This window comes from Natator depressus, chromosome 2, assembly GCF_965152275.1.
Source record: "Natator depressus isolate rNatDep1 chromosome 2, rNatDep2.hap1, whole genome shotgun sequence".
NCBI lineage: Eukaryota > Metazoa > Chordata > Testudines > Cheloniidae > Natator > Natator depressus.
In genome coordinates, this window is record NC_134235.1 from 45,562,336 (window position 1) to 45,587,426 (window position 25,091).

The following is a 25,091-nucleotide window of genomic DNA, read 5'->3' on the forward strand; positions in this document are numbered from 1 at the left end:
GCCTGTGGCCACCGCCAGAGCAAGTGTCCGACCCGCAGCATTCCTGTAGCACAGCCAGGCCTCACAAGGAGGCCTGGGACTTGTGCGGAACAGACTGAACTTCCCTGACATTACAGAGGTGCTGGTTGTGATGTCCCCATCCCACAGAGTGGGGTGATGTGTTTTCCTTTAACCTTTCCCATTTTTTCCTTATTTTTTTTAAATTGATTGCTGTTTAATACATTGTATTTGCTTTGAACTGTATGTAATGATCTATGGGTTAGGGAAGCATCCAGTGCAGAGAGAGCACCCCGGAGTGGGGACACCCAGCTCCTGCCCTAAGTGACCACAACAAGGTTGCGGGTCGAGCCCCCAGGAATCCTGGGCCCAGCCTTGTTGGGGTTACGAGGACTCTGCCAGACAGGAGAGTGGAGGGGAGCCCTTGAGGTCAGGCAGGCCTCCGGGTAAAGGAAGTGGGAGTGAAGACTCAGATCCTTTCGCTAGCCCAGTTCACCAGGATAGTGTATAAGCCAGGAAAGTTCCCCACAATGGTGAAACCATTCCCCTGCTTACATGTGCTCGCTGAAGAGGAATATAGGGACTAAAATAACCAGGACCCTACCTTAACATGAAACTCGCTATCCAGTAAAATATTTTGGGTCTTCAAATCATGGTGCAGCAATGGAGGACTCATGTTGTGCAGATAATTCACTCCCAAAGCAATTTCATATAAAACCCGGAATCGCAGTGACCACGCAATGTCAGGATACACATTTTTCTACCAAAGAAAAAAGAAAACCAGAAAAATCACAATATCATCATCCATTTAAATAGTCTAACAAAAATCTATGAGTTAGAGGAGACATAGTTTGAGAAGAGGTTTTTTTACATCTTGTATTCACAAATTTAAAAAGTGACAAATCATTGTGATTGGTGTTAATTTATGTATTTGTTTTAACATTATGAACTGTTTAACCACTCAGTACTATGCTCCTGTTCTTTAGCAATTATACTCTATCAATTCATGATCATTATATAAGCTGTTACTAATACACATACTTTATGACCTTGTGATGATAAAGTTCTAGATAAGATTTAAATATTATCATCAACAGACTCAGAGTGCTTTACAAAAGTGGGCAAGTATCTTCTTAACCCTCTCTATTCCATTGCAGAACACAGGGTCTTCACCACTGCATTTCACCTTTTCTGGTCTCCTCCTGCAGCCTTAGTTTTCAATTCTGCTTATATTATGTAGTTCAATGTTATCGTTGGTCTACCTTATTGCCTGCCTCTTGCCCTAGGGGTTCCAATCCAATTCCTGTCTTACGTTATTTAGTTTTCTAACTCTATATACTAGCTATCTCCATTTTTGTTCCAGAATTTCTTGTCCTAGTGGCTTCTGTTTTATCCTTCTCCAGAATTCTTTATTTGTGACTCTTTTTCCCCCAGCCATCGGATACTGAGGATTATTCTGTCAGCTGTTTATTAAAACTTGGAGTTTAGATAGTGAAGTCTTGAATCTCCAAGTTTCAGCACAATATAGTAAGACCAACTTTAGAACAGTGTTAAATATTCAAAGTTTTTAGTTTGGAAGCAAGATTTCTGTTTCTCCAGATTGACTTTAGAGTTACAAAGACATGTCTGGCTTTTGGTACTCTGGTTTTAATGTTTTCACCTGCGCTACTTTGTTGTGTCACAGATCAGGGCATTTCCCTGTTCCCTCTCAGTGGTCCAGCCAGGGTACCCACTGTCAGGCTTGCAGCTCCCCAGCCACTGCCTTTCTTGGGTGGAGACCTATATCTCACTCCCTTCTCACTTGGGTATTTCCAGGCTGAGAAGTTCCCTGCCTTTGCTGTGTTATTCCCAGCAGAGTGACTGCCCGTGGTTGTAATTTACCACACAGTTCTTTTTAAGCAAGGATATTTTATTCTTAAGGTAAAAAAACATTACAGAGAATATGTTAATAATACAACTACATGCACGCTAATACAATTACCAGAGATCACCCTAACATGAGTTCTGGCATTCACCAGTCCCCCAAAAGGGGTTTCCCTTTTGTTTCAAGTTCATCATAGCTTCAGCTCAGAACAAGCACACAGTCTTATGGGACTTCAGTAGGCGAAGTCCATCCAATCCTTCCTTAAAGGATCGGGGCCTCTATGGACCAGAGATCCTGTCCATCCGCTGGGCCAGCAAGAAGGACCTGGACCAGGATAGTCATCCAAAAGTCTTTTCTTTGTCTGTTAGTCCATGGAGAATCCATTTTGAACTAATATATGCAGATCTCACTAAGGGGCGACTTCAAAGGGGCTCATAACCTGAGGAATTACAATAGCATCCCCATCCTCCTAGAGCAGTGATCTACAATTCCATAATAAATATGCACAACTGCATTTTTAATACAATGGACCCCCAAAGCATTAAACCTAATTCAATAAAGTTTACAGAATTAAGTTAAACCTTATCCTAATTCCATAAGGATTGTGCAGGATATTGTCAGTCCGTCACATGTTGTACTTACAATGCTGTCAAGATATGTGAAATATCGGACCTCTTTTGTGTCAGGCCCAGAAAATGTTATTGGTGTTGTGTGTTGATTCTTATGGTTGAAGTTTTCTTAGTGTTGATTTTCAACCTTATTAATTGTGCATAAGCCTGGAGATCATTTGTTTTGGCTTTCATGTCTCTATGGGTAAGTGATAGCATGTTGATGTCATCCACAAAGTCAAGTTGGTCTAACTTCTGTTTGAAAATTCATTGTATGTCCTTTCATTGATCTGTGCTCCCTCTCACTACCCAATCCACTATCTGTAAAAAGATCCTGGGTGACATAAGAAATCCTCGCCTGATGCCCAGAGTGACTTTGAATGGTTTAGTCAGTTCACTATTACGTACTACTTGGCACGTCATATATTCATAGAAGCTCTGAATGATCCTCACAAATTTTGGAAGGATTCCATAGTGGTGTAATCATGCCCATAAAATAGTTCTATTCATTATACCAAAAGATTTTTGGAAATCTAAAAAATTCATATAAAGTGGTGACTGTCGTACAATCAACAGTTCTATGTTGATACATAAGATTATTATTTGATATGTAACTGATTTATCCTGTCTGAACCGTGCCTATATCTTGAATCTACAGAGGATGTAAGCTTTTAGGTGACAAATCTGCAGAACTGTCCCAGATGTCAATAGAGGAGGTTTTGAAACAGATTGATAGATTTAAAAAAATCTCAATTAACCAAGATTAAAACAAAATTGTGATTAATCGCAGTTTTAATCACACTGTTAAATAATAGAATATCATTTATTTAAATATTTGTGGATGTTTTCTACATTTTCAAATATATCGATTTAAAATACAACACAGAATACAAAGTGTATTATTGTAGCCAGCATTGCAAGGTATTTACATGCCAGATTTGCTAAACAGTCCTATGCCCCTTCCTGCTTCAACTACCATTCCAGAGGACGTTACCATGCTGCTGACAGGTTCTGCTTGATAACGATCCAAAGCAGTGCGGACCAATGCACGTTCATTTTCATCATCTGAATCAAATGCCACCAATTGAAGGTTGATTTTTCTTTTTTGGTAGTTCTGGTTTTGTAGTTTCCAAATCCAGGTGTTGCTCTTTTAAGACTTCTGACAGCATGTCCTGCACTTCGTCTCTCCCAGATTTTTGGAAGGCACTTCAGATTCTTAAACTTTGGGTTGAGTGCTATAGCTATCTTTAGAAATCTCATATTGATACCATCTTTGCGTTTTGTCAGATCTGCAATGAAAGTGTTCTTAAATAGAACAACATACGTTGGGTCACCACCCGAGACTGGCATAACATGAAATATATGGCAGAATGCAGGTAAAATCATGGAGCAGGAGACATACAATTCTCCCCCAAAGAGTTCAGTCACAAATTTAATTAATGCATTATTTTTTTTAATGAGAGTCATCAGCATGGAAGCATGTCCTCTGGAATGGTGGTCAAAGCATGAAAGGGCATACAAATGTTTAGCATATCTGACACGTAAATACCTTTCAATACCGGCTACAAAAGTGCCATGTGAATACCTGTTCTCGCTTTCAGGTGACATTGTAAATAAGAAGCAGGCAGCATTATCTCCCATAAATATACAACAAACTTGTTTGTCTTAGTGATTGACTGAACAAGAAGCAGGATTGAGAGGACTTGTAAACTCTAAAATTTTAAGAGTTTTTGAGTGCAGTTATGCAACAATTCTACATTTGTAAATTGCACATTCACGATAGAGATTGCACTACAGTACTTGTATGAGGTGAATTCAAAAATACAATTTGTTTCTTTTACAGTGCAAATATTTATAATTAAAAATATAAAATGATCACTGTACACTTTGTATTCTGTGTTGTAACTGAAATAAATATATTTGAAAATGTAGAAAAATATTTATAAAAAACCAGTTGGAATTCTATTATGGTTTAATAGTGCGATTAATATTTTTCAGTGAGTTAATTTGTTTTGAATTAATTGCTTGAGTTAACTGTGATTAATGGATAGCTCTATAAAATAGTAAGTTGCCAGAATGAGATAGTATTCACCCAAGAGTTTTGAAGGAACTGAAATATGAAATTGCAGAACTACTAACTGTGGGATGTAACCTATCACTTAAATCAGTTTCTGTAGCAGATGACAGGAGGATAGTAACGTTACACCAATTTTAAAAAAAGGCTCCAGAGGCTATCCTGGCAATTACAAGCCAGTAAGTCTAAATTCAGTATCTCACAAATTGGGTGAAACTATAGTAAATAACTGAATTATCAGAGACATACATAAATACACTTTGTTGAGGAGAGTCAACATGGCTTTTGTAAAGGGAAGTCATGCCTCACCAATCAACTAGAACTCTTTGAGGGGGTCAAAAAGCATGGGGACAAGAGAGATCTAGTGGATACAGTGCATTTAGATTTTCAGAAAGCCTTTGACAAGGCCCCTAACCAAAGGCTCTTAAGCAAAGTAAGCAGTCATGGAATAAGAGGGAAGGTCCTCTTATGGATCAGTAACTGGTTAAAAGATAGAAAACAAAGGGTAGGAATAAATGGACAGATGTCAGAATGGAGAGAGGTAAATAGAAGTGTTCTCTAAGGATCCAGCGCTGCTCAACATATTCACATATTCATAAATGATCTGGAAAAGGTGGTAAAATGGGGAGGCGGCAAATTTTGCAGATCATACAAAATTACTCAAGTCCAAAGCAGACTGTGAAGAGTTATAAAGGGACCTCACAGAACTGGGTGACAAAATGGCAGATGAAATTCAGCATTGATAAATGCAAAATAATGAACACTGGAAAACAACCCTAAGAACACATACAAAATGGTGGTGTCTAAATTAGCTGTTACACTCAAGAAAGAGATCTTGGAGCCATCGTGGATAGTTCTCTGAAAACATCTGCTTAATGACAGCCTCAGTCAAAAAAAACAAACAAAAAACTAACAGAATGTTAGGGACCATTGCGAAAGGGACAGATAATAAAACACGAAATCATAATGCGACTATTTAAATCCATGATACATCCAGACCTTGAATACTGCCTGTAGTTCTGGTCACCCCATCTCAAAAAGATATATTAGAATTGGAAAAGGTACAGAGAAAGGCAACAAAAATGATGGGGGGTATGGAACAGTTTCCATATGAAGAGAGATTAAAAAGACTGGGACTTTTCAGCTCAGAAAAGAGACGACTGAGGGGGGATATGATCAAGGTCTATGAAATCGTGACTGTGGAGAAAGTGAATAACGAAATGTTATTTATCCCTTCACATAACACAAAAACCAGCGGTCACCCAATGAAATTGATAAGCAGGAGGTTTAAAACAAACAAGGAAGTACTTCACACAACACAGAATCAACCTGTGGAACTCCTTGCCAGGGGACGTTGTGAAGTCTAAAACTATAATGAAGTTCAAAAAGAACTAGATAAATTCATGGAGTATGGGTCCATCAATGGCTATTAGCCAAGATGGCCAACGATGCAATCCCATGCTCTGGGTATTATTAGCCTCTGATTGCCAGAAGGAGGGAGTGGATGACAGGGGATGAATTATTGCCTGTTCTGTTCATTCCCTCTTAAGCATCTGGCATTGGCCACTGTTGGAAAACAGGATACTAAGCTAGATGAACCATTGGTCTAACCCAGTATGGCTGTTCTTATGCACGGATTTCTTGATTTTGCCTAGAATAATACTTGTAAACACCTCACCTGCAAGAGACATCTGTTCTATGCCCCTCCAGTTTTTACACTGACTGAAGTCTTCTTTCTTTGGCAGCTTCACTACATGACTCCTTTTCCACTGATTTGGTAACTTTTCTTCTTTCCATATATTTTGTAAAGGGCCTATCAAAATGTCTACTGTTTTCCTCAAGTCTGCCTTAAGAACCTCTGTTGGAATGTTACCTGAACCTGGTGCCTTTCCATTTTTAACTGATTGACTGCCCTCTCTACTTCTACACTGGTGACAGGTTCTAGTTTGATGTCCAGATCTTCTCCTTCCTCTATATCCGGGGGGAATGTCCACTGGCTTGCCATTCAGTAGTTGAATAAAATACTGCCTCTATACATTTAATTGTTTTGATGTCTTTATCATTATGTTGCCCTTGCTGTCTTGAATTGGTTGGTTGGTATACTGTCTTCATATCATTTTGTGCTGCAGTGGTCTGTGCATCAATTGCCACTTTATCTATAAGTTCTTATTGGTCTTTCGTAGCACTCATTTTGGCCCCTGTACTCTTTATGGTATATTCCTCCGAGAGAGAGAGAGAGTGTGTATGTGTCTGTTTTCTTGGTCTTGCTTGATTTAGTTTATTTAATTTGGTATCTTTTATTTCCTGTCATATATCCTCAGATAACCATTCACTGTGGTGTTTCTTCCTGAATCCCAGCATTTCTTCAGAAGTTTTAGTGATAGCTTCCTTTACCCATTTCCATTTGCCTTCTACTGTTCCATCATCTTCAAGCACCTGTTAATGCAATTCTAAACTCTGATTGCATTGTCATCTGTGTTAGGTTGGTGATGTTATAATGTAGGCATCTCTGTTGTTCAGTCATCTTTATTTTTATTCTCAAGATATCTACCATTAATGCATGGTCTATCCCCATATCTGCCCCGTTCCTTCTATGTACATCTTCAAATGTTCTTCTTCATTTGAGCCACACTGTAATGTGATACATTTGTTTTCCTGTTCTGTGACCTGGTGACCTCCAAGTTATCTTAGGAATACTACGGTGAAGGAAGATATTTCCTCCAATGATCAGGCCATTTGTTCCACAAAAATCAGCAAACATTTTACCACTTTCTTTCCATTGATGCCTTGTTTCCCTATAATAGCTTCCCTCACAGTGTTATTGCTCCCTATTTTAGCATCCATGTCTAGGTCAAAGGGTAGGAGCCAGACTTAAGGCAGTCCACCAGCGCACCAGCTAGTAAGCCACTACTGTAAGAAAAAGTTGTTAGGGAAATCTGCACTACCCCGCAGTTCAAAAACTCAATCCAACTCAACTCCATTCAGATAGACTTATGAGAGATGATGATGTGAAATGGCCAAACACACAAGGAAGCTACTCTGCTGATGAATTTGCTGTCTCCTAAATTGGTATGCAGAATATGCAGTGTGAAGGGACATGTCCTTCCACCAGCTGCAAGGAGGCTAACAAGCTACTCTGGGCCTGTGCAGCACTAATGAGGTACCCCTGTTCCTCCTAGAGGAGAAGGGGCTTATTTGGGGAAGCATACCATAGGAAGGGGCGGTGACCAGGAAGAGGCTATGAATAACTGAGGCAGGCCGGGTGAGGAACAGACAGCCACACAACACACTGCTTCCAGAGGAGCCCCAGCTGACAGCCAAGTAACTCACTCCAGAAAGAAGGGTGGGGGATGTAAACCCTGTGTAGGCGCAACAAACTTTCAGAAACTGAGCCTGTAAAGACCTATCCAGGGACGGTCTGAGAGGCTGACCACTGTTTCAGCCAGACCCTCCTGTAACAAGGGGCAGGGAGAAAGAAGAACCAGCCCTCTGCCAGGGAGCAATTACTCCCAGAAAACTCCCCTAAGTGCATCCACTGGGGGAAGTAGAGAGAGTACACGAAGGACAGTGGGACCTGGAGGAGGAGGGGAAATACACTATATAAGCCTAGAAAAGTGATCCAAATCACAGAACTTGACAGATATAAACTAGATATACTAGGTCTAAGGGAAATGAGTTAGGCAACATTAGGACAAATATCTTTTGTCAATTGAACACATCTTACTACACTCTGAGCTACCAAATGCCAGTGACATACACAGAGATGGCAAAGGTTTTATATTACCAAAAGAAGGCAACCAAAAGCCTGACAGAATGGGCACAAGTTCTGGAAAGGACAATAACAGTACTATTTACACCAAAGTTCCAGAAAGTGTCCATTATTCAATGTTTTGTGCTCCAACAAATCAAGCTAGCCAAGAGGAAAAAGAAAACTTCTACTTGTGGCTACAGAAAATACATAATATCCCAAGAAGAGATGTCCTCCTCGTAAAGGCAAGCATAATATCCCCATTTTACAAATGAGAAAGCAGAGGAGCACACAGACAAAATGACATGTCCAAGGTCACCCAGCAGGCCACTGGCAGTTGCAAAAAGAGAATCAAGGTCCTCTAAGTCCCAATCGAATGCCCTGTCCACCAGACAATACTGCCTCCCAGTGATGCTAGAGTACACTAAAACTAAACACAAACACTATCTTTTAAAAATGTTATGATTGAATTTCTCAGCTTTTGTGGGTATGTTTCACAAACTGAATATGAAAGTTCAGTCCTTCATTTTAAAAAAGCACAACTGCGTGCCTGTTTTAGTTTTGCAATTTCTGACTTATCAGTTTGAGTCATAATCTTCTTTTAAAAGACTATTCACAGTAAAAAGAAAATGAATGCAAATTATTCACATGAATGAATTACTCCTGCCAAAAAATTAATTAAATTCCACACCGAAAAATTAAACTCTGCGCACAATATTTTAAAATTCTGGATATTTTATTTTGTCAAAACAACACAATATAACTACACCGGTTTCAATTATTTTGGTAATTTATGTCAAAATACCTCTCAGGAAGTATGTCTGTAACAATACAGACAACAAGAACAAAATTTAGGAAATGTTATTTGACAAGTAGATTCCTTACTAGGCATATAAAATCAGAACTTTGAGTAATTCATTTAAACTACACTACAGAAACGTATTTCCCACATCCCTCTGAAGCAGTGCAAAGGGTTGACAAAGAAGTCAGGGGTAATGGAGGAGCTGAGAGAGTGGGAAAGAGCCTGGGAGTGAACCTGGAGGGCTGTTGGGTGTGGTGGTAGAAGTGTTGTTTTTTTGCGGGGGGGGGGGGGGGGGGGGGGGGCAGCGCGGAGGGGATTGTTAGGAGCCTCCCCCATGAAGACCCTGGCTGACACCTAGCCTCTCCCAATCAGTCAGGCGCATCTGTTCGTCCCCGTACGTCCCCTACGTCCTGTCCCTATGTGACCATGCAATCCCCATGCCTCATCCTCATGTGGCCCTGCAGCCTCCCTCCCATTCATTCTCCGGCTCAAAGCTGTCACTATACTAGCTCCTGGGCCTGTGTCCCAGTCTGTTTCCTACCCCGCCCCATTAGCCCTTCTGAACCCCAGTCTGTGACCCCCAGCAACCCTGTGTGCCGTGCTCTGTCCCGCCCGTGCCTCCTGGCGTCGCAGTAAAGAACTGCCCTCACCTGCCAGCCGATTGCTCTCTCTTCTGGTGCCGTAGCAGTGCCTGGTGGGCAAAAGGCATAAACTGCAGAGCCTCTCCGGCAGAATCTATATTCTGCGGAGATAAAAAATCTGATGGGGGGAGGGAGGGGAGAGGGAGGAGGGCATGAATTCTGCACATGCGCAGTGGCGCAGGATTCCCCTAGGAGTAATGAATAAACGCATGCATGCACAGTAAAGGCCAAAGATTCTGAAACCAGTACAGAAATGAGTTCAACTATTTGAGCTCTCATTGAGCTTCTAATTACTTGCAAATCACAGCTGATTGAATGGTGAGTTAAAAACATTTCCCTGTAATTTCTCTAAAGCCCCAAATACTGCAACGGTCTTAATGGGGGTAGACTGCTGCTCCCAGACAAGGCCCCACTGACTTCAAAGAGGCTCTTCACAGATATAGCAGTCTGCCTGAGCAGAGTAAATTGCAGGCTAGGGCCCAATACTTTTTTCCATTAAAAAAATGGTTACTACTTGATTTCCTCATGCACACAAAACAGACCATTTAACAGCAACAACTAGAAGTGACAAACAAAAGGCTTTAGAAAAACACTATATACTTACCCCATGTAAAAGTTGGTTTAATGATCCATTTGTCATGTATTCAGTCACCATTCCCAGAAACTCAGGCTCATTGCAAATTCCCAAAATTGGTAGAATGTAACTGAACCTGGCTTTGTGTAAAATCTCTGCTTCTTTTAAGAGATTGGTTCTTTCACTGCAAGAAAAAAATGACTAAATCAGTGCTAAGAAGCCTGCAATTATGATTTGGTTCATTTAAATATATTATGTTTACTTTTAAGGTAAGAAAAGAAACACAGATGAAAGGTGCACTGAATTAGCTTCACAAAATTAAGATCTCACTATACGAAAACACTGACAGCACTACAATTTATTTTTTACTGGACTGTTGTATACAATTATCACAAAATGCTTCACAACAGATTACTTACTATATATAGATGCAAATACATGTAAACCACACAGGTTACGTTTTACTACACAGTAGCATTGATAGATATGCCACAACAGGAATTCAATTTTTCAGCAAGAATAATTGGGCCTTGCTGTGGCAGGTTGTTTTTCTGGTATTTATACTCTTGGGCATATTACTATAATACTTGAAACGTGGGTAATACAGTGGGTGCCATTAACATTTCCAAATTTATCACTCTAGTGACAATTAGTATCTCCTTGTATTTTTGGTATATTGTGGTACCACCATAACTACAAATGGGAATTTTCAATTATATCCACTCCTTATTTAGTGTAAAGTGGGGAATTTCCATATTTATCTCATGAGCCAGAGCTAATGGCATTCAAAAGGTTTCTAGCGTCTTTGACTGAGCAGACACCAGTGCACCCTAGGAAAATACAAGTTAAGATAAATACATCCAGTGAAAACATAATTATACAAAGAGGGGAAAAGAGAAATGGCTCAAATTAACTATTTCTGGTTATCAAAAAAAGTTTTCCAATCTTGCTTATCAAATAAAAAAATATCACTCAAGACTGGTTATGGCCCTGAAAGACATCAAAAGCAACACCCCTCACAGGAGACGCTTTTCAGCTGTACGTGAAGATACGTTTTTAGGCTGGAGATATACTGTCTGTGCTGTTTGGAAGAAGGCATTACAGTTTAATATTGGTTTTTAATTCCAGGGAACAATATTAAGAAAACTAAGTTTCTTGCCTTCAAGATTGCAGGGAAAAGCTTGATAATGTTATCTGAGTGGACCTACATTTTTTTTTAAAAAAAGGGGTAGAGGGTAAAAAACCCAAAATATGGGAGGAGGTTGCTTTAAATACCATAATATTTAAAACAAATCAATTTTTGGAGGCTGATCTCTTTAAAAAAAAGTATTAAAATATTAAAAAACCTGTGGCATCACTGACTGAGACGTAACTTATACCAACGTAAACTGTAGTGTTTACATAGCTAGAGCAATGAAAAGAAACTAAACCCAGACTCTAGGTCAATGGGGCTCTGCACAAGCGCAAGGATCTTCCCATGATATCTGACTGCAGGATTTGGAACCCTAAAGCAATGGTTCTCAACCAGGGGTAAGTGTATTGCTGAGCATACGCAGAGATCTTCCAGGGGATACATCAACTCATCTAGATATTTGCCTAGTTTTACAACAGGCTACATAAAAAGTAGTAGCAAAGTCAGTAGAAATGAAAATTTCATACAGACAATGACTTGTTTATACTCCTCTATATACTATATGCTGAAATGTAAGTAAAATATTTACATTCTAATTCATTTATTTTATAATTATATGGTAAAAATGAGAAAGTAAGCAATTTTTCAGTAATAGTGTGATGGGACACTTTGTATTTTTATGTCTAATTTTGAAAGCAACTAGTTTAAGTGTGGTGAAATTTGGGGGTATGCAAGACAAATCAGACTCCTGAAAGGGGTACAGTAGTCTGGAAAGGTTGAGAGCCCTAAAGGGTAAGAGCCCATTAGGTTCGGGGGTGGGGGTGGCGGGAAGGGAGTGTTTTGGAAACTAAGATTAGTTTATTTTATTACAGAGAAGGTTAGACTCTATAGGCCTGTGAGACAAAATAGGGTCTTTAGAAAAGAAGTGTAGCCATCAGACCTTGAAGTCCAATAGGTATAGAGAAGGAGTTGTTGTTCCTGATGTTGCAAGAAGGCAGGATCTTGCTACTAGACACTACAGAAAATGAAAATTAAAAAGCAGTTTGAAGTATGGGGAAAAATCTGGAAAATCCATAAATGACTAAATCTGAGAGCGATATGAGTAGGGGTTTACCCAGCCTAACTCCATAAGGAATATTCATGCTGTACTGCACTCTGATGTAAACAGGAAACCAGTGTAAATTTCTAGAGGGAGGAAGTGATGTGTACTTGTTTCTAGGAAAGTTGACAGGATGAGACAGCTCATTTTGGATGATCTGGAATTGAAGAAGACATTAAAAAGAAGAGAATTGTAGTGGTCAGGTAGAAAGAATGAAGACATGAATAAGAGTCTGCCACAAAATTGGTTGAGAATCTGATGCTTCATGGCGGTAAGTTTTCCAAGGCAACAATAAAGCATATTTACACCTGGTTGATGAGAAGCAAAAGACACTAAACAACTTGTCCTTATATTTTAAAATTTACCATATTACTTAGCAGCATTTGGAGTTCCCTTCTTTGCTAAATTTTATCTAATTTCAGCAGAAGGATTTCTCATCTTTTTGAAAGCCTTACATTTACTCTTGCGGATGCCAAGACTAACACCAGTAAACACCTTCTCTCAGCAGCCACTACTCTTCAGTAGCTGAAATAGGAAAAACTCAAAGATCAATATTTTGAATTTGGCAATTCAATTTTAAAAAATAATAAGCCGACTGGCTTTTTTGCCATATCTTGGTCAAAGTTCTGTTGTCAAAGAATGATCATTACTCCGATCAACTTCTGATTGAGAGAGCTACCCTGAAATATTTGGGGTTGTCGCCCTTTGGAATTTGTTTTCCAGTGCTAAAAATCACAAACTTCAATGTATGTGAAAACACTATCTTAAAAGTTCATGAGGATATACTGTCAGCCAATGAATGCATCTGGAACACAGGGGAGGCTGATATACAAATGAAAATGGATTTGATGACCTCCTATTAGCAAGTAACTGTGTCATCATTGGTGATCTTCCAGAAAACACAATCCTAACCACTATGGATGTAGAAGCTCTCTACACCAACATTCCACACAAAGATGGACTACAAGCCGTAAGGAACAGTATCCCCAATAATGTCACAGCAAACCTGGTGGCTGAACTTTGTCCTCACCCACAACTATTTCAGATTTGGGAACAATTTATACCTTCAAGTCAGCGGCACTGCTCTGGGTACCTGCATGGCCCCACAGTATGCCAACATTTTTATGGCGGACTTAGAACAACACTTCCTCAGCTCTCGTCCCCTAGCGCCCCTACTCTACTTGCACTACATTGATGACATCTTCATCATCTGGACCCATGAGAAGGAGGCCCTTGAGGAATTCCACCAGGATTTCAACAATTTCCACCCCACCATCAACCTCAGCCTTGATCAGTCCACACAAGAGATCCACTTCCTGGACACTACAGTGCAAATAAGCGATGGTCGCATAAACACCATCTCACACTGGAAACCTACTAACTGCTATACTTACCTCCAGCTTTCATCCAGACCACATCGCATGATCCATTGTCTACAGCCAAGCTCTAAGATACAACCACATTTGCTCCAATCCCTCAGACAGAGGCAAACACCTACAGGATCTCTATCAAGCGTTCTTAAAACTACAATACCCACCTGCTGAAGTGAAGAAACAGATTGACAGAGCCAGAAGGGTACCCGGAAGTCATCTACTACAGGACAGGCCCAACAAAGAAAGTAACAGAACGCCACTAGCCGTCATCTACAGACCCCAACTAAAACCTCTCCAGCGCATCATCAAGGATCTACAATCTATCCTGAAGGACGATCCCTCACTCTCAGAGACCTTGGGAGACAGGTCAGTCCTTGCTTACAGACAGCCTCCCAACCTGAAGCAAATACTCACCAGCAACCACACACCACATGACAAAAACACTAACCCAGGAACCAATCCCTGCAACAAACCCTCTTGCCAACTCTGTCCACATATCTATTCAAGGGACACCATCATAGGACCTAACCACATCAGCCACACCATCAGGAGCACGTTCACCTGCACATCTACCAATGTGATATAGGCCATCATGTGCCAGCAATGCCCCTGTGCCATGTACATTGGCCAAACGGTCTCTACGCAAAAGAATAAATGGACACAAATGAGACATCAAGAATTGTAATGTTCAAAAGCCGGTAGGAGAACACTTCAATCTCCCTGGACACGCAATAACAGACTTAAAAGTGGCAACTCTTCAACAAAAAAACTTCAAAAACAGACTCCAATGAGAAACTGCAGAACTGGAGTTAATTTGCAAACTGGACACCATCAAATTTGGCCTGAATAAAGACTGGGAGTGGATGGGTCACTACAAAAAGTAATTTTCCCACTGCTGATACTCACACCTTTTTGTCAACTGCTGGAAATGGGCCACCTTGATTCCATTGGCCTCGTTAGCACTACAAAAAGTAATTTTACCTCCCTTGGTATTCACCCCTTCTTGTCAACTATTGAGAACAGGCCACTTCCACCTTAATTGAATTGGTTTGTTAGCACTGACCCCCCACTTGGTAAGGCAACTCCCATCTTTTCATGTGCTATAATATATGTTCTTCTTACTGTATTTTTCACTCCATGCATCTGATGAAGTGGGTGTTAGCCCACAAAAGCTTATGCCCAAATAAACGTGTTAGTCTCTAAGGTGCCACAAGGATTCCTTGTTATTTTTGCTGATATAGACTAACACAGCTATCACTCTGAAACCTCAAATCACAAACTCCACCAAGAAATTCAACACAGCCAGCATACTCACTTCTGATTAAACCAGACTGTAATCGATTTGGGGCAGGGCTTTCCTTGCTTGTCACTATGTGTTTGACAGTGCCTGGAACAATGGGGAAGATGTAGGCCTCCATGTGCTACTTCTCTATACATAGTAATTATTAAGAAAAAGTGGAGGGCTGAAAGAAGCTGGGGTTCTGTAGGTCAGACTGGGCACACTGGCAGGATCATCTGTTCGCACTATACACCCTCCATCTCACCCTGATCCTTGCTCTGGACCTTACTGGGGCCGAAAAAGCACTCATCACCTCACAGACCTGGGCCCTCGAAGAGTAGCCACTAGCTCCCATTACCCTTCACAGAGAACATGGGCAACAAGCCAGACCTTTGAAGTGGGCCAAAACCACGGAAAGATTAAGATAGGATCAGCTGCCAGGGGCGAGTCTGCGAGTGGCACCGGCTGGTACCCCGTGGGCACCCCAGGCCCGGGAGAAGGATCAGGGCCATGGGTGCAGGGGGACTGGCAGCCCCGGCAGAGCTCCCTGGACCAGACTGGGGGGGAGGGGATCCCTGTGGGGGGCGGGAAGGCCCCGTTCTGGGGGCTGAAGAGTCAGGAGCAAAACTCCCCTGGAGCCGGCCCGGCCCGCGCCCCCCAGTTACCTGTCTAGCAGCGGCCCCTGCAGGCACTTGACGGCCACCGGGACCCTCCAGTCGGCGTGGCGCGCTGAGGACACGGTGCCGTAGGCGCCCCGGCTGAGGAAGCGCAGGTCGGGCAGCTTGCTGGAGGGGATGGTGGGCAGCGCGCAGTTAATGCTGCTGGACGAGCCGCCGCTGCTCATGCTGGCGCTCTGGCAGGCCGCCGGAGGGACTCGCAGGAAGCCGGGTTCCGCGTTGGCTGGCTCCGGCCTCTCCCTGCCCCCACGCACGGGCGAAGGGCGGGGGGACGTGTCCAGAGCGCCCCCCGGCCGGCCTCGCCTCTCCCCCCCACCCTAGCCCCGCGTCACCAGCCTCGTCAAGGGGTCCCCCTAAAAACCCTGTCTAGGGACCGCTTACCTCCAGCCGCCAGGACCTCCCCCCCCCAGCTCCTTAACCCCCCCCCCCCAGCCACCGGGACCTCCCCCCAGACCCTTGAACCCCCCCTCCAGCCACGTGGACCTCCCCCCGCCCCCCCTCCAGCCGCCGGGATCTCCCCACAGCCCCCTAAACCCCCCCCCTCCAGCCGCCGGGATCTCCCCACAGCCCGCTAAACCCCAGTCCAGCGACAATGCGCGGCTGCGGTTTCAGCTCCTTCCCGGCTCCGGGCTTAGCCGCCAGAGCCTAGGACTCGTCCCCCCGCTTCCCCGTCTCCGGGCGCTTGTTCTTGCGGCCAAAAGAGCCCCCCGGAAGCGTCATCGCACGCGGCGGCGGACGGGCCTCCCGCCCCGCTCCCCTCTGGGAGCCTCCTACCAGCCTGGGGTGAGGGAGGGGGGCAGGCGCGCACACCCGAGCCTCAAAGATCAAAAGTAAGGAGAGCCCAACTCCTGCCCCGAGCGCCGCGCCCAGCCTAGCCGCCTCCTCCAGGGAGCCGCACGCACAGGCAGCCTCCAATCTCAGCTGCTCCTGGCGGACGTGGAGGCGTCAGACCTCACCCACCTCTTCCGGGAAATCGCGGCTTGCAATCAGGAAAGTCCGAAGCAGAGCGGTGCGTGAAACCCCGGCGGGCTGGGCTGGGAGCGGGGGCTTGTGGGAGGGGAGAAAGAGTGGAGCAGTGTCCGCAGAGCGTTCACTGGCGCTGTCTCTGCTTTCCCACGTCCTTTCTCGGAGTACAAGCGAGGTGAGCACACTGCTGCTCGAGTGCGTCATTATAGTAGCAACACTTTGGTAACTGTCATGAGTATCAGTGGCAAGGGTGTTACTGTCTTGTAAGTAGTTTTGATCACGTGTAAATGCCAAGCAAGGGAGGAGTGCGCTGCTTGGAAGGAAACATTAAAACAAAGCTTTTAAAGACTTCGCATTTCTTTCTCTATAAACACAGTTCATAATTTGCCGTTTTTCCTTGACAGATTTTTTGTTGTTACCCTTGTTGCCTTGCAAGTGGGCTTTAGAACATGAAAAATCGGGTAAGTGCTGATGCGTTTGGGAAGAGCCAGTGGACCCAGGAACCAGGAGCGTGAACTCTTCCTTGTAACTTTCAGCTACTTTCTGCATGTTGAGCTGCTGCAAACATCAAGCTCACTAACCTTATTAGGGGCATGGCTACACTTGCAGGTGTAGAGTGCTTTGAGTTAAACCAGCCTTCATAGAGAGCAGTAGGGAAGGCGCTGCAGTCTGTCCATACTGCCAGCTGCAAACTCACTGGCTTGGCCACATTAGCAGCTCTTGCAAGGGCCACAGAAAACAGTGCATTGTGGTAGCTATCCCAGCATGCAAGTGGCTGCAACCTGCTTTTCAAATGGGAGGTGGGGGTGGGGTGGAGTGTGATAGGGAGTGTGTTGTGTGTATGTGGGGGGAGAGAGAGTGGGTTTTGGGGGGGGGGGCTGAGAGCATGTCAGCATGCTGTCTTGTAAGTTCAGACAGCAGCAGACTCCCTCTCCCCCCCCCCCCGCCTCTCTCTCTCTCTCTCTCACACACACACACACATAGCATTCCACACTAATGGTTGCTTTGTCTCAGAGCAGATAAGCATGCCAGCTGTCAGAAATGGAGGTTTCAAAGGGCATATCTGCATTCTTACAGCGATTCCAAAACAATGACAAGAGTGGCCACTTGATTTAAGGGGATTATGGGACGTTTCCAGAGGCTGATCAGAGCGCAGTAATGCAACACCCCGTTCACACTGATGCCTGGGTGTTTCAGCCAAGGCGCACCAAGCGCTAATCTTCTCGCCGAGGTGTATTATCTCTTGTATTATTTAGATTTTTGTTTCTTAGGGATTTTTCTCTGTACTGCTATTTTAAAAGTAGCAATTAGTTAACTCCCAGTGGCCCCAACTCTGCAAAAATTTATTTACCTGATTCACTGTATACAGATGCTTAACTTGACTCGTGTGTACATCATTGTAGGATCAGGACCAGTATTTGCATATTTACCAGATATAGTTCTTCTATTGTGATGAAGAAGTTTAAAGTTTAAAATATAATTTTTCAAACAAAATTGACAGACACTCAATTAAGTCATGATCATAGGCCTGTCTGTCACATGTTGAAACTGAAGGCCATATGCAACACCATCTGGAGAATATGGCAGTAGCCTACTATTTACTTCATTTCTCCTGTTGTGGTTTTATTTCCATTAAAGGACCATTATATTTCAATTTCATTTTAAAAAGATCCTTACATAGTGTTGCCAGGTATCCAGTTTTTTACCAGAACACCCAGTCAAAAAGGGACCCTGGAGGCTCCAGTCAGCAGCGCTGACCGGACCGTTAAAAGTCCAGTTGGCAGTGCAGTGGGGCTGGCAGGCTCCCTGACTGGCTCTGCACAGCTCCAAGGAAGTGGCTGGCATGTCTATCTGGGTCCTAGGCAGAGCCAGGGGCTCTGTGTGCTGCCCCCACCCTGAATGCCAGCTGGGAACCACGGCCAATGGGAGCTACGGGGACGGTGCCTGTGAGTGGGGGCAGCATGCGGAGACCCCTGGCTGCCTCTCTGCCTAGGAGCTGGAGGGACATTTCGCCACTTCCTGGGAGCCGCCTGAGGTCAGTGCTCCCTGGAGCCTGCACCCCGAACCCCCTTCTGTGCCCCAACCCCCTGTCCCAGCTTGGCACCCCTTCTGCACCCAAACTCCAGGAGCCTGCACCCCCAACCCCCTTCCTCAGCCTGGAGCCCCCTCCTGCACCCCAAGTCCCTCATTCTTGGCCCCACCCAGCGCCGACACCCCCAGACAGAGGTCTCATCCTCGCAACCTCCTGCCCCAGCCTGCAGTGCCCTCCCACACTCTGAACCCTTCAGCCCCTCTTGCACCCCAAACCCTTCATCCCTGGCCCCAACTCAGAGCTCTCACTCCATCACATGCCTGAACCCCGTGACCCAGCCCAGTGAAAGTGAGTGAAGGTGGGGGAGAGCAAGCGATGGGACGGGGGGCGGGGGTATGGAGTGAACAAGGGCAGGGCCTTGGAGAATAGACAGGGCCTCGGGGAAGGGGTGGGGTAGAGGGAGGGGCAAGGGTGTTTGGTTTTCTGCAGTTAGAAAGTTGGCAACCCTATCCCTAAAACTTCAAGAAGCTGGGAAGTTGAGGTAAAGGAAGAGGAGAGAGATTCTAAGTGTCCTCCTATGAAAAGTGGTTTCGAATAAATAGATGACAAAAAGTGCTGTTTTTAATATCTGCTAAATATTTTTCAACTCCCCCCACCGCCCTGCTCCTCTGTTGATCCACTGGATTATTTGTATCTCCTTGTTGTGTTTCTGTGCCCCAAGAAGCTTGGCTGCCCTTTCAGCTACAGTTTGTAATAAATGCTTTCATTTTCTATTAAAGGAAGTAAATTTGGAATATTTAATAATCTACTATAGTCTTTAAAACAGAAAGTGAGCTAAAAGGGGCTGTAGAGCTACAAACTGCTACTGAAAAGGCAGTCTGTCACTTTGGAGGGAGAGAATCAGTTTAAAAACTATTGCTTTCTTTTCCAGTCCCACAGCCTCAGCTACCTCTCTTCCCTCCCTCCTTCCGGTCTTGTCTATACTACAGAGTTTTGTTGACTAATGTTATGTCAACACTCAAAAAGTGCTGTAATAAAAATCGGTATTTCATGTTCACACTATGCTTCCTCTGTTGGCAGAGCCCATTCACATTTGGAGCACTAACTTTGACAGTGTGAGCAGTGTACTGTGGGTACCTATCCCACAGTCCAGCTCAACACCTACTGCCGCTAGGTCTTGTAGGAAGGCGGAGCAGATTGCGACACATCTTGGGACTGGGTTCAAAGTCCCATGAGGCATTATTTTCTATCCCAGGATTCCACGGGCTTCCGGATTTCTTTTGTGGCATTTTTCAATTGCCCTTGTTTGCTGGGCACCCTGGTATCTCTGTGTGAAGGGATGGATCACTCACTGCTCTCCCATGCTCTGATTATTGTCATTAACACATCATGGATGGCAGTTCAGTTAATTATAAAGTTTCTAACTGAACAGGACTCCCAGTTGCCTGACCTCCTATGATATGGATAGAAGGAACTTTAGATTTCCTTTGGTATTCAAGGAACAGCTGCATAAGGTGGACCATCACTTTTGGACTCAGGAAACAAGCACTGAGTGGTGGGATTGTATTGTCATGCAGGTCTGGGATGAAGAGTAGTGGCTACAGAACTTTCGGATGTGGAAAGCCACCTTTCAGAAACTGTGTGCAGAGCTCACCCCAGCAGTGCTGTGCAAGGACACCAAAATGAGAACTGCCCTATCAGTAGAGAAGCGCATGGTGATCGCAGTGTGGAAGTTGGCAACTCCAGACTACTAACAGTCGGTTGTGAATCACTTTGGAGTTGGGAAGTCAACTGTTGGGTCTGCGTTAATGCAAGTGTGCAGGGCCATTAATTACATCCTGCTATGAAAGTCCATGACTCTGGGAAATGTGCATGAAATAGTGGACAGCTTTGCAGAAATGGGTTTCCATAACTGCAGCAGGGTGATAGATGGCACACACATTCCAATTTTGGCATCAGACCACTTTGTGACAGAGTACATCAATAGGAAGGGGGTACTTCTTCATGGTGGTGCAGGCACTTGTGGATCACCATGGATGTTTCACTGACATCAACGTGTGGTGGTCCTGGAGGATTCATGATGCATGCATCTTCAGTAACTCCAGCCTGTACAGAAAGCTGCAAGTGGGGATTTTCTTTCCAGTCCAGAAGATTACAGTGGGGATTGTTGAAATGCCCATAGTGATCCTGGGAGACCCAGCTTACTCCTTTATAGCCATGGCTCATGAAACCTTACACGGGAAACCTTGATACCAGTAAGGAGTGGTTCAACAACAGGCTGAGTAGATGTCGGATGACTATGGAATGTGCCTTTGGCAGATTAAAGGTGCGCTGGCGATGCTTTTATGGCAGGCTAGACCTCAATAAGGATAATATTCCCATAGTCATAGCCGTGTGTTGTACATTGCATAATATTTGTAAAGCTAAGGGTGAAAGGTTTGCTCAGGCAGGGGTGGAATGCTGAGGCAGACTGCCTGGCTGCTGATTTTGAGCAGCCAAATATCTGGGTTATCAGAGGGGCACAGAGGGGGGCAATTTGAATCAGAGAGGCTTTGAGGCAACACTTTGAAAATGAGAACCAGTAATGTATATCCCTGCGCTTGGTACTGCAGTGTTATATTACTTCTAGTTATCCTAGGAAGCAATTGTATATTTTGGGGCCTTAAATTCCAGTAAACAAATGATTAAACAGCCTGTGTGTGTCTTGATAGTGCCTGCTATCTCAATTTGTAGGAAACAGATAAAGATTAAAAGCAAAGTTTTTGCATGATAAGTAAAGAAAAAGAACACACACAAACATGGTTGGTGGGAAAGGAGGTACCAGGGAAGGGCAGACTTCAGAGCTGTGTGTAGGTCCAGCTATCATTTTGAAAGTTGTCCGAGGGGTGGAGTGAATGGGAAACTGAGAGGTTCCAAAAAGTGGAAAGGAATGTACGGGTGGAGGTTGGGGACAGGCACGGAAAACAGTTCTGAATGTGCTGCAGGGGAGGGTGGGCAGGCATGTATCTGCAACATTATTAAGGACTTCAGCATTTGCGTTTTCTCCGTGACTTTAATCATCTGCACAGTAGCATCCTTAATGAACTCCTGATTTTCTTTTCTGTCCTGCCTTTCAGCTTCCCTCCACTCTCTGTGCTCCCTTTTCTCTGGATTGGAGCACTGCAGTACCTCCTGAACAGGTTGTCTTTGCTCCATCTTGGGTGCTTTCTATCTGGCGGAGACCCTCCACCAGTGTGTAGGGGGTGCCCCTGAAGGCCACATCTGCACAAACACAACAAACAATACACAGAAGCATGATTGTTAAGTTCACTCACAGCATTGAAACATTTCAGTAAAATATAGCTCTGGTAACATAACAAATCACTTTCTCACTGACCTTTGGCAAGCACAAATCTTGGTGAACACCCCAAGCATGGTGCGAGTTGGCTGGGGTGGGGGCGCTCCACCTGGGGAATAGCACTCTGGAAGGGTCATGGTGCAGCCAACTATGGACAAAATTCTAAATGTCCCACACTTTCCCACAGGTGGGGGTCATTGTAGCAGATATCTCACTGCTGTGGGAAGCAAGGGTCATCTACTACATGCTTGCGGCTTCTGCCCTGGTCCGTATGTTGCTTGCCTCTTTGCTGCTTTGGTCCCTGCACAAGTGATTGCTGAGTGGCATGGGAAAGTTTCCTATGATGGAAGAAGGAATAAAGCAGCTCTGCCCAGCAACCTTCGGCAGAGGATTGCCAAGTACCTCCAAGAAAGTTTTCTACAGCTCTTGGCATGCATCAACACTCTGTTCCGCTGTGCTGATTAGCTGCACAGGGAAATGTCCAACACACAGAAACACAGCAAGCCTTGTATATTTCTATACCCTGAACCCACCTCTGCAATACACAAAGCAAAGCCACTTTCCTGGTGTCTCCTCTTCTGCTTCTTGCTAGCTGGAGAGCAACTTCTGAGACTGGCTAGTCTCTTCTGGAGTGCTGAACAGTTCCTGGCTGTCTTCCCCACTGGGTGATCCTGCCATGGGCTCCAAATCATTGTCTAACTCCAACTCTTCATCAACAACTTTGTCCTCTGGGTTAGGTCTTCTTTCTGCAGCCGCCTCCAGGCCCGCCGAAATATCCATGGGATTTTTAGTGGTGGAGGTGGGGTCACTGCTGAGGATAGCATCCAGCTCCTTATAAAACTGGCAGGTCTTCGATGCCGCACCAGAGCCACAGTTTGCCTCCTTCACTTTCTGGTACGCCAGTCTCAGCTTCTTTATCTTCACTCTGTACCGCACTGTGTCCCAGTCATACCCCTTTTTGCACAAATCTCGAGAAATCTGCCTGTAGATATAGAAATTCCTATGGCTGAAGTGCAGCTGGGACTGCACAACCTCCTGTCCCCAAATACTGAGCAGAGCCAACAGCTCCACAGTGGTCCAAGTGAGAGTGTTTGGCGGGTGAGGCTGCCATGGTCACCTGGGAAGATGTGATGAGACCTCTCCATGCCAAGCAAACAGGAAATGGAATTTCAAAAATTCCTGGGGCTTTAAAGCGGGAGGGGCAGATGGTTGTTTACCTGGCTGCAGGGCAGCAGAGTTCAAACTGCTGACCAGAGAGGTCAGGATGGGCATTGTGGGACGCCTTCTGGGGGCCAATTAAAGTGATAAAATCAAGCACAAAGTCTACACTGGCACTTTGTCAACAAAACTTTTGTGCAAAAAGTCTTATGTTTCTCATCGAGGTGATTTTATTTTGTCACCAAAACAGGGCATTTTTTATGCCCAAAGTCACATTGTAGTGTATATGCATCCACTGTTTTGTCGACAGAACTCTGTAGTGTAGATAAGGCCTCAGTCTGTACTATCTTTCTTCCGCGTTAAAACTTACTTTACTTAACAGATAAAGGGGTTTCTTTGTTCTTTAGTAATGCCCCAGCACTGCACCATTGGGACTTACACAGATGTAACCGATTCAAAAAGGCTCAACTTGCCAATCAGAATTTGGTTTGAGCAAGTCAGCTTTCACTGATGCTCATGCTCCTAAACCCCTTAGGTGCTTTTTTCAGTCATACTATATTAACCTAATGATCTAGAAAGAATTAACTACTCTATATTTCATGAGAGAGAATCTAGAAGTAGATGGGGACATTGGAGTAAGACTAAAATATCCAGATCAATTATGCTGGACCTGTGGTTCTTATGAATGCAACTCTTCAAAGCTGAACATATAATTTTTCAGTACATTCTGTGTCCCACTAGCTCTACTTCATCCTGAACAAAGCAAGTAAACTGATGTTTGCAAGACTTCATGCAAGTTAATCAAAAAGTGGAGTGCTAAGCAAATGGACAGTGTGAATAAGGGAAATGCCTAGCCTTCTTTCATGAATGGAACGTATGGCCAAGAGAGAATAAGGAGTGTGGTTATACCTTCTGTCCATCCCTTTACTTCCAGCAGCCAGTGGAGGTCGGAAGATAAGATGAGGATGCTAAATTTTCAGATACTGACATTGCATCTGTACTTGATGATAAATTGCAATAAAATTATACTATACACTGTTGCAACATTGTGATGCATGACAGTTATTTGCAGCTCTCTGTTTAGATGCCATATTAGATCTATCTCTGTTCACTCTCTGCATTTGCCACCTGCAACCTCTCTGTTCTTGAGTTTCAGAGGGTTCACTTCCCGTGTTTCAATACTATATTGTACACAGTAACCTGTAGAAGTAATAGAGTAATTCTGAGCTTCCCCTAATTTCAACTTTCACTTTCATCTGTCGTTTAAGAACACTTTGGTTTTCCCAGAAGGATGCAATCTGCCATGAGGTGTGCATGTTTTTGCATATACAGTCCTTCTTATTTGCATGTTTTCATCCTGCGCCCTGACCCAAAAACCTCTCCTTCAAATTTTTTTCAGGGTCAGATTCCATGCTTTCAGCTGCTCCCTCTGGCTGTTTGCTTTTCTGTCTGGTCCTCTGTGTTCTGCCTTCTCTCTCACACACACACACAAACAAACAATACTCAGGCAAGGCAGATTCACATACTCCTTTTGTTTCTAGATGGGCAATTATCCTTACAGTTATGTTAATTGAAGGGCGTGTTTATGCATCAGTGTTAACTCTACCCATAACAAGATTTCACCTGGCTCATAATATGTAAAAGATTAATATTTTAATAATGAAAATATACAGTGGGAACTATTAAAAATGTGCCTTTACTACACTGCAGTATTTACTGTTATGCTGGTA

At 44.0% G+C, this 25,091-nt stretch overlaps 1 protein-coding gene and 1 long non-coding RNA gene across 2 annotated transcripts in view; one reads left to right on the top strand and one right to left on the bottom strand.

Moving 5' to 3' along the window:
- RIPK2 (receptor interacting serine/threonine kinase 2) overlaps positions 1-16,120 on the bottom strand; it is a 42,058-nt gene extending 25,938 nt beyond the window's left edge. Inside the window, exons 1-3 of the mRNA XM_074944141.1 lie at positions 15,857-16,120; positions 10,339-10,492; positions 602-757 (exon numbers count right to left, since the gene is read on the bottom strand). Coding sequence (XP_074800242.1) covers positions 602-757; positions 10,339-10,492; positions 15,857-16,035 — 489 coding nt within the window. The 5' untranslated portion in view covers positions 16,036-16,120. The remainder of the gene's footprint in view (positions 1-601; positions 758-10,338; positions 10,493-15,856) is intronic.
- Positions 16,121-16,854: 734 nt separating this feature from the next.
- Positions 16,855-24,299, top strand: LOC141981329 (uncharacterized). Its single transcript, XR_012637734.1, has 3 exons — positions 16,855-17,009; positions 17,239-17,295; positions 24,103-24,299. It is a non-coding gene; the product is annotated as an uncharacterized LOC141981329 (long non-coding RNA).
- The last annotated feature ends 792 nt before the right edge of the window (positions 24,300-25,091 follow it).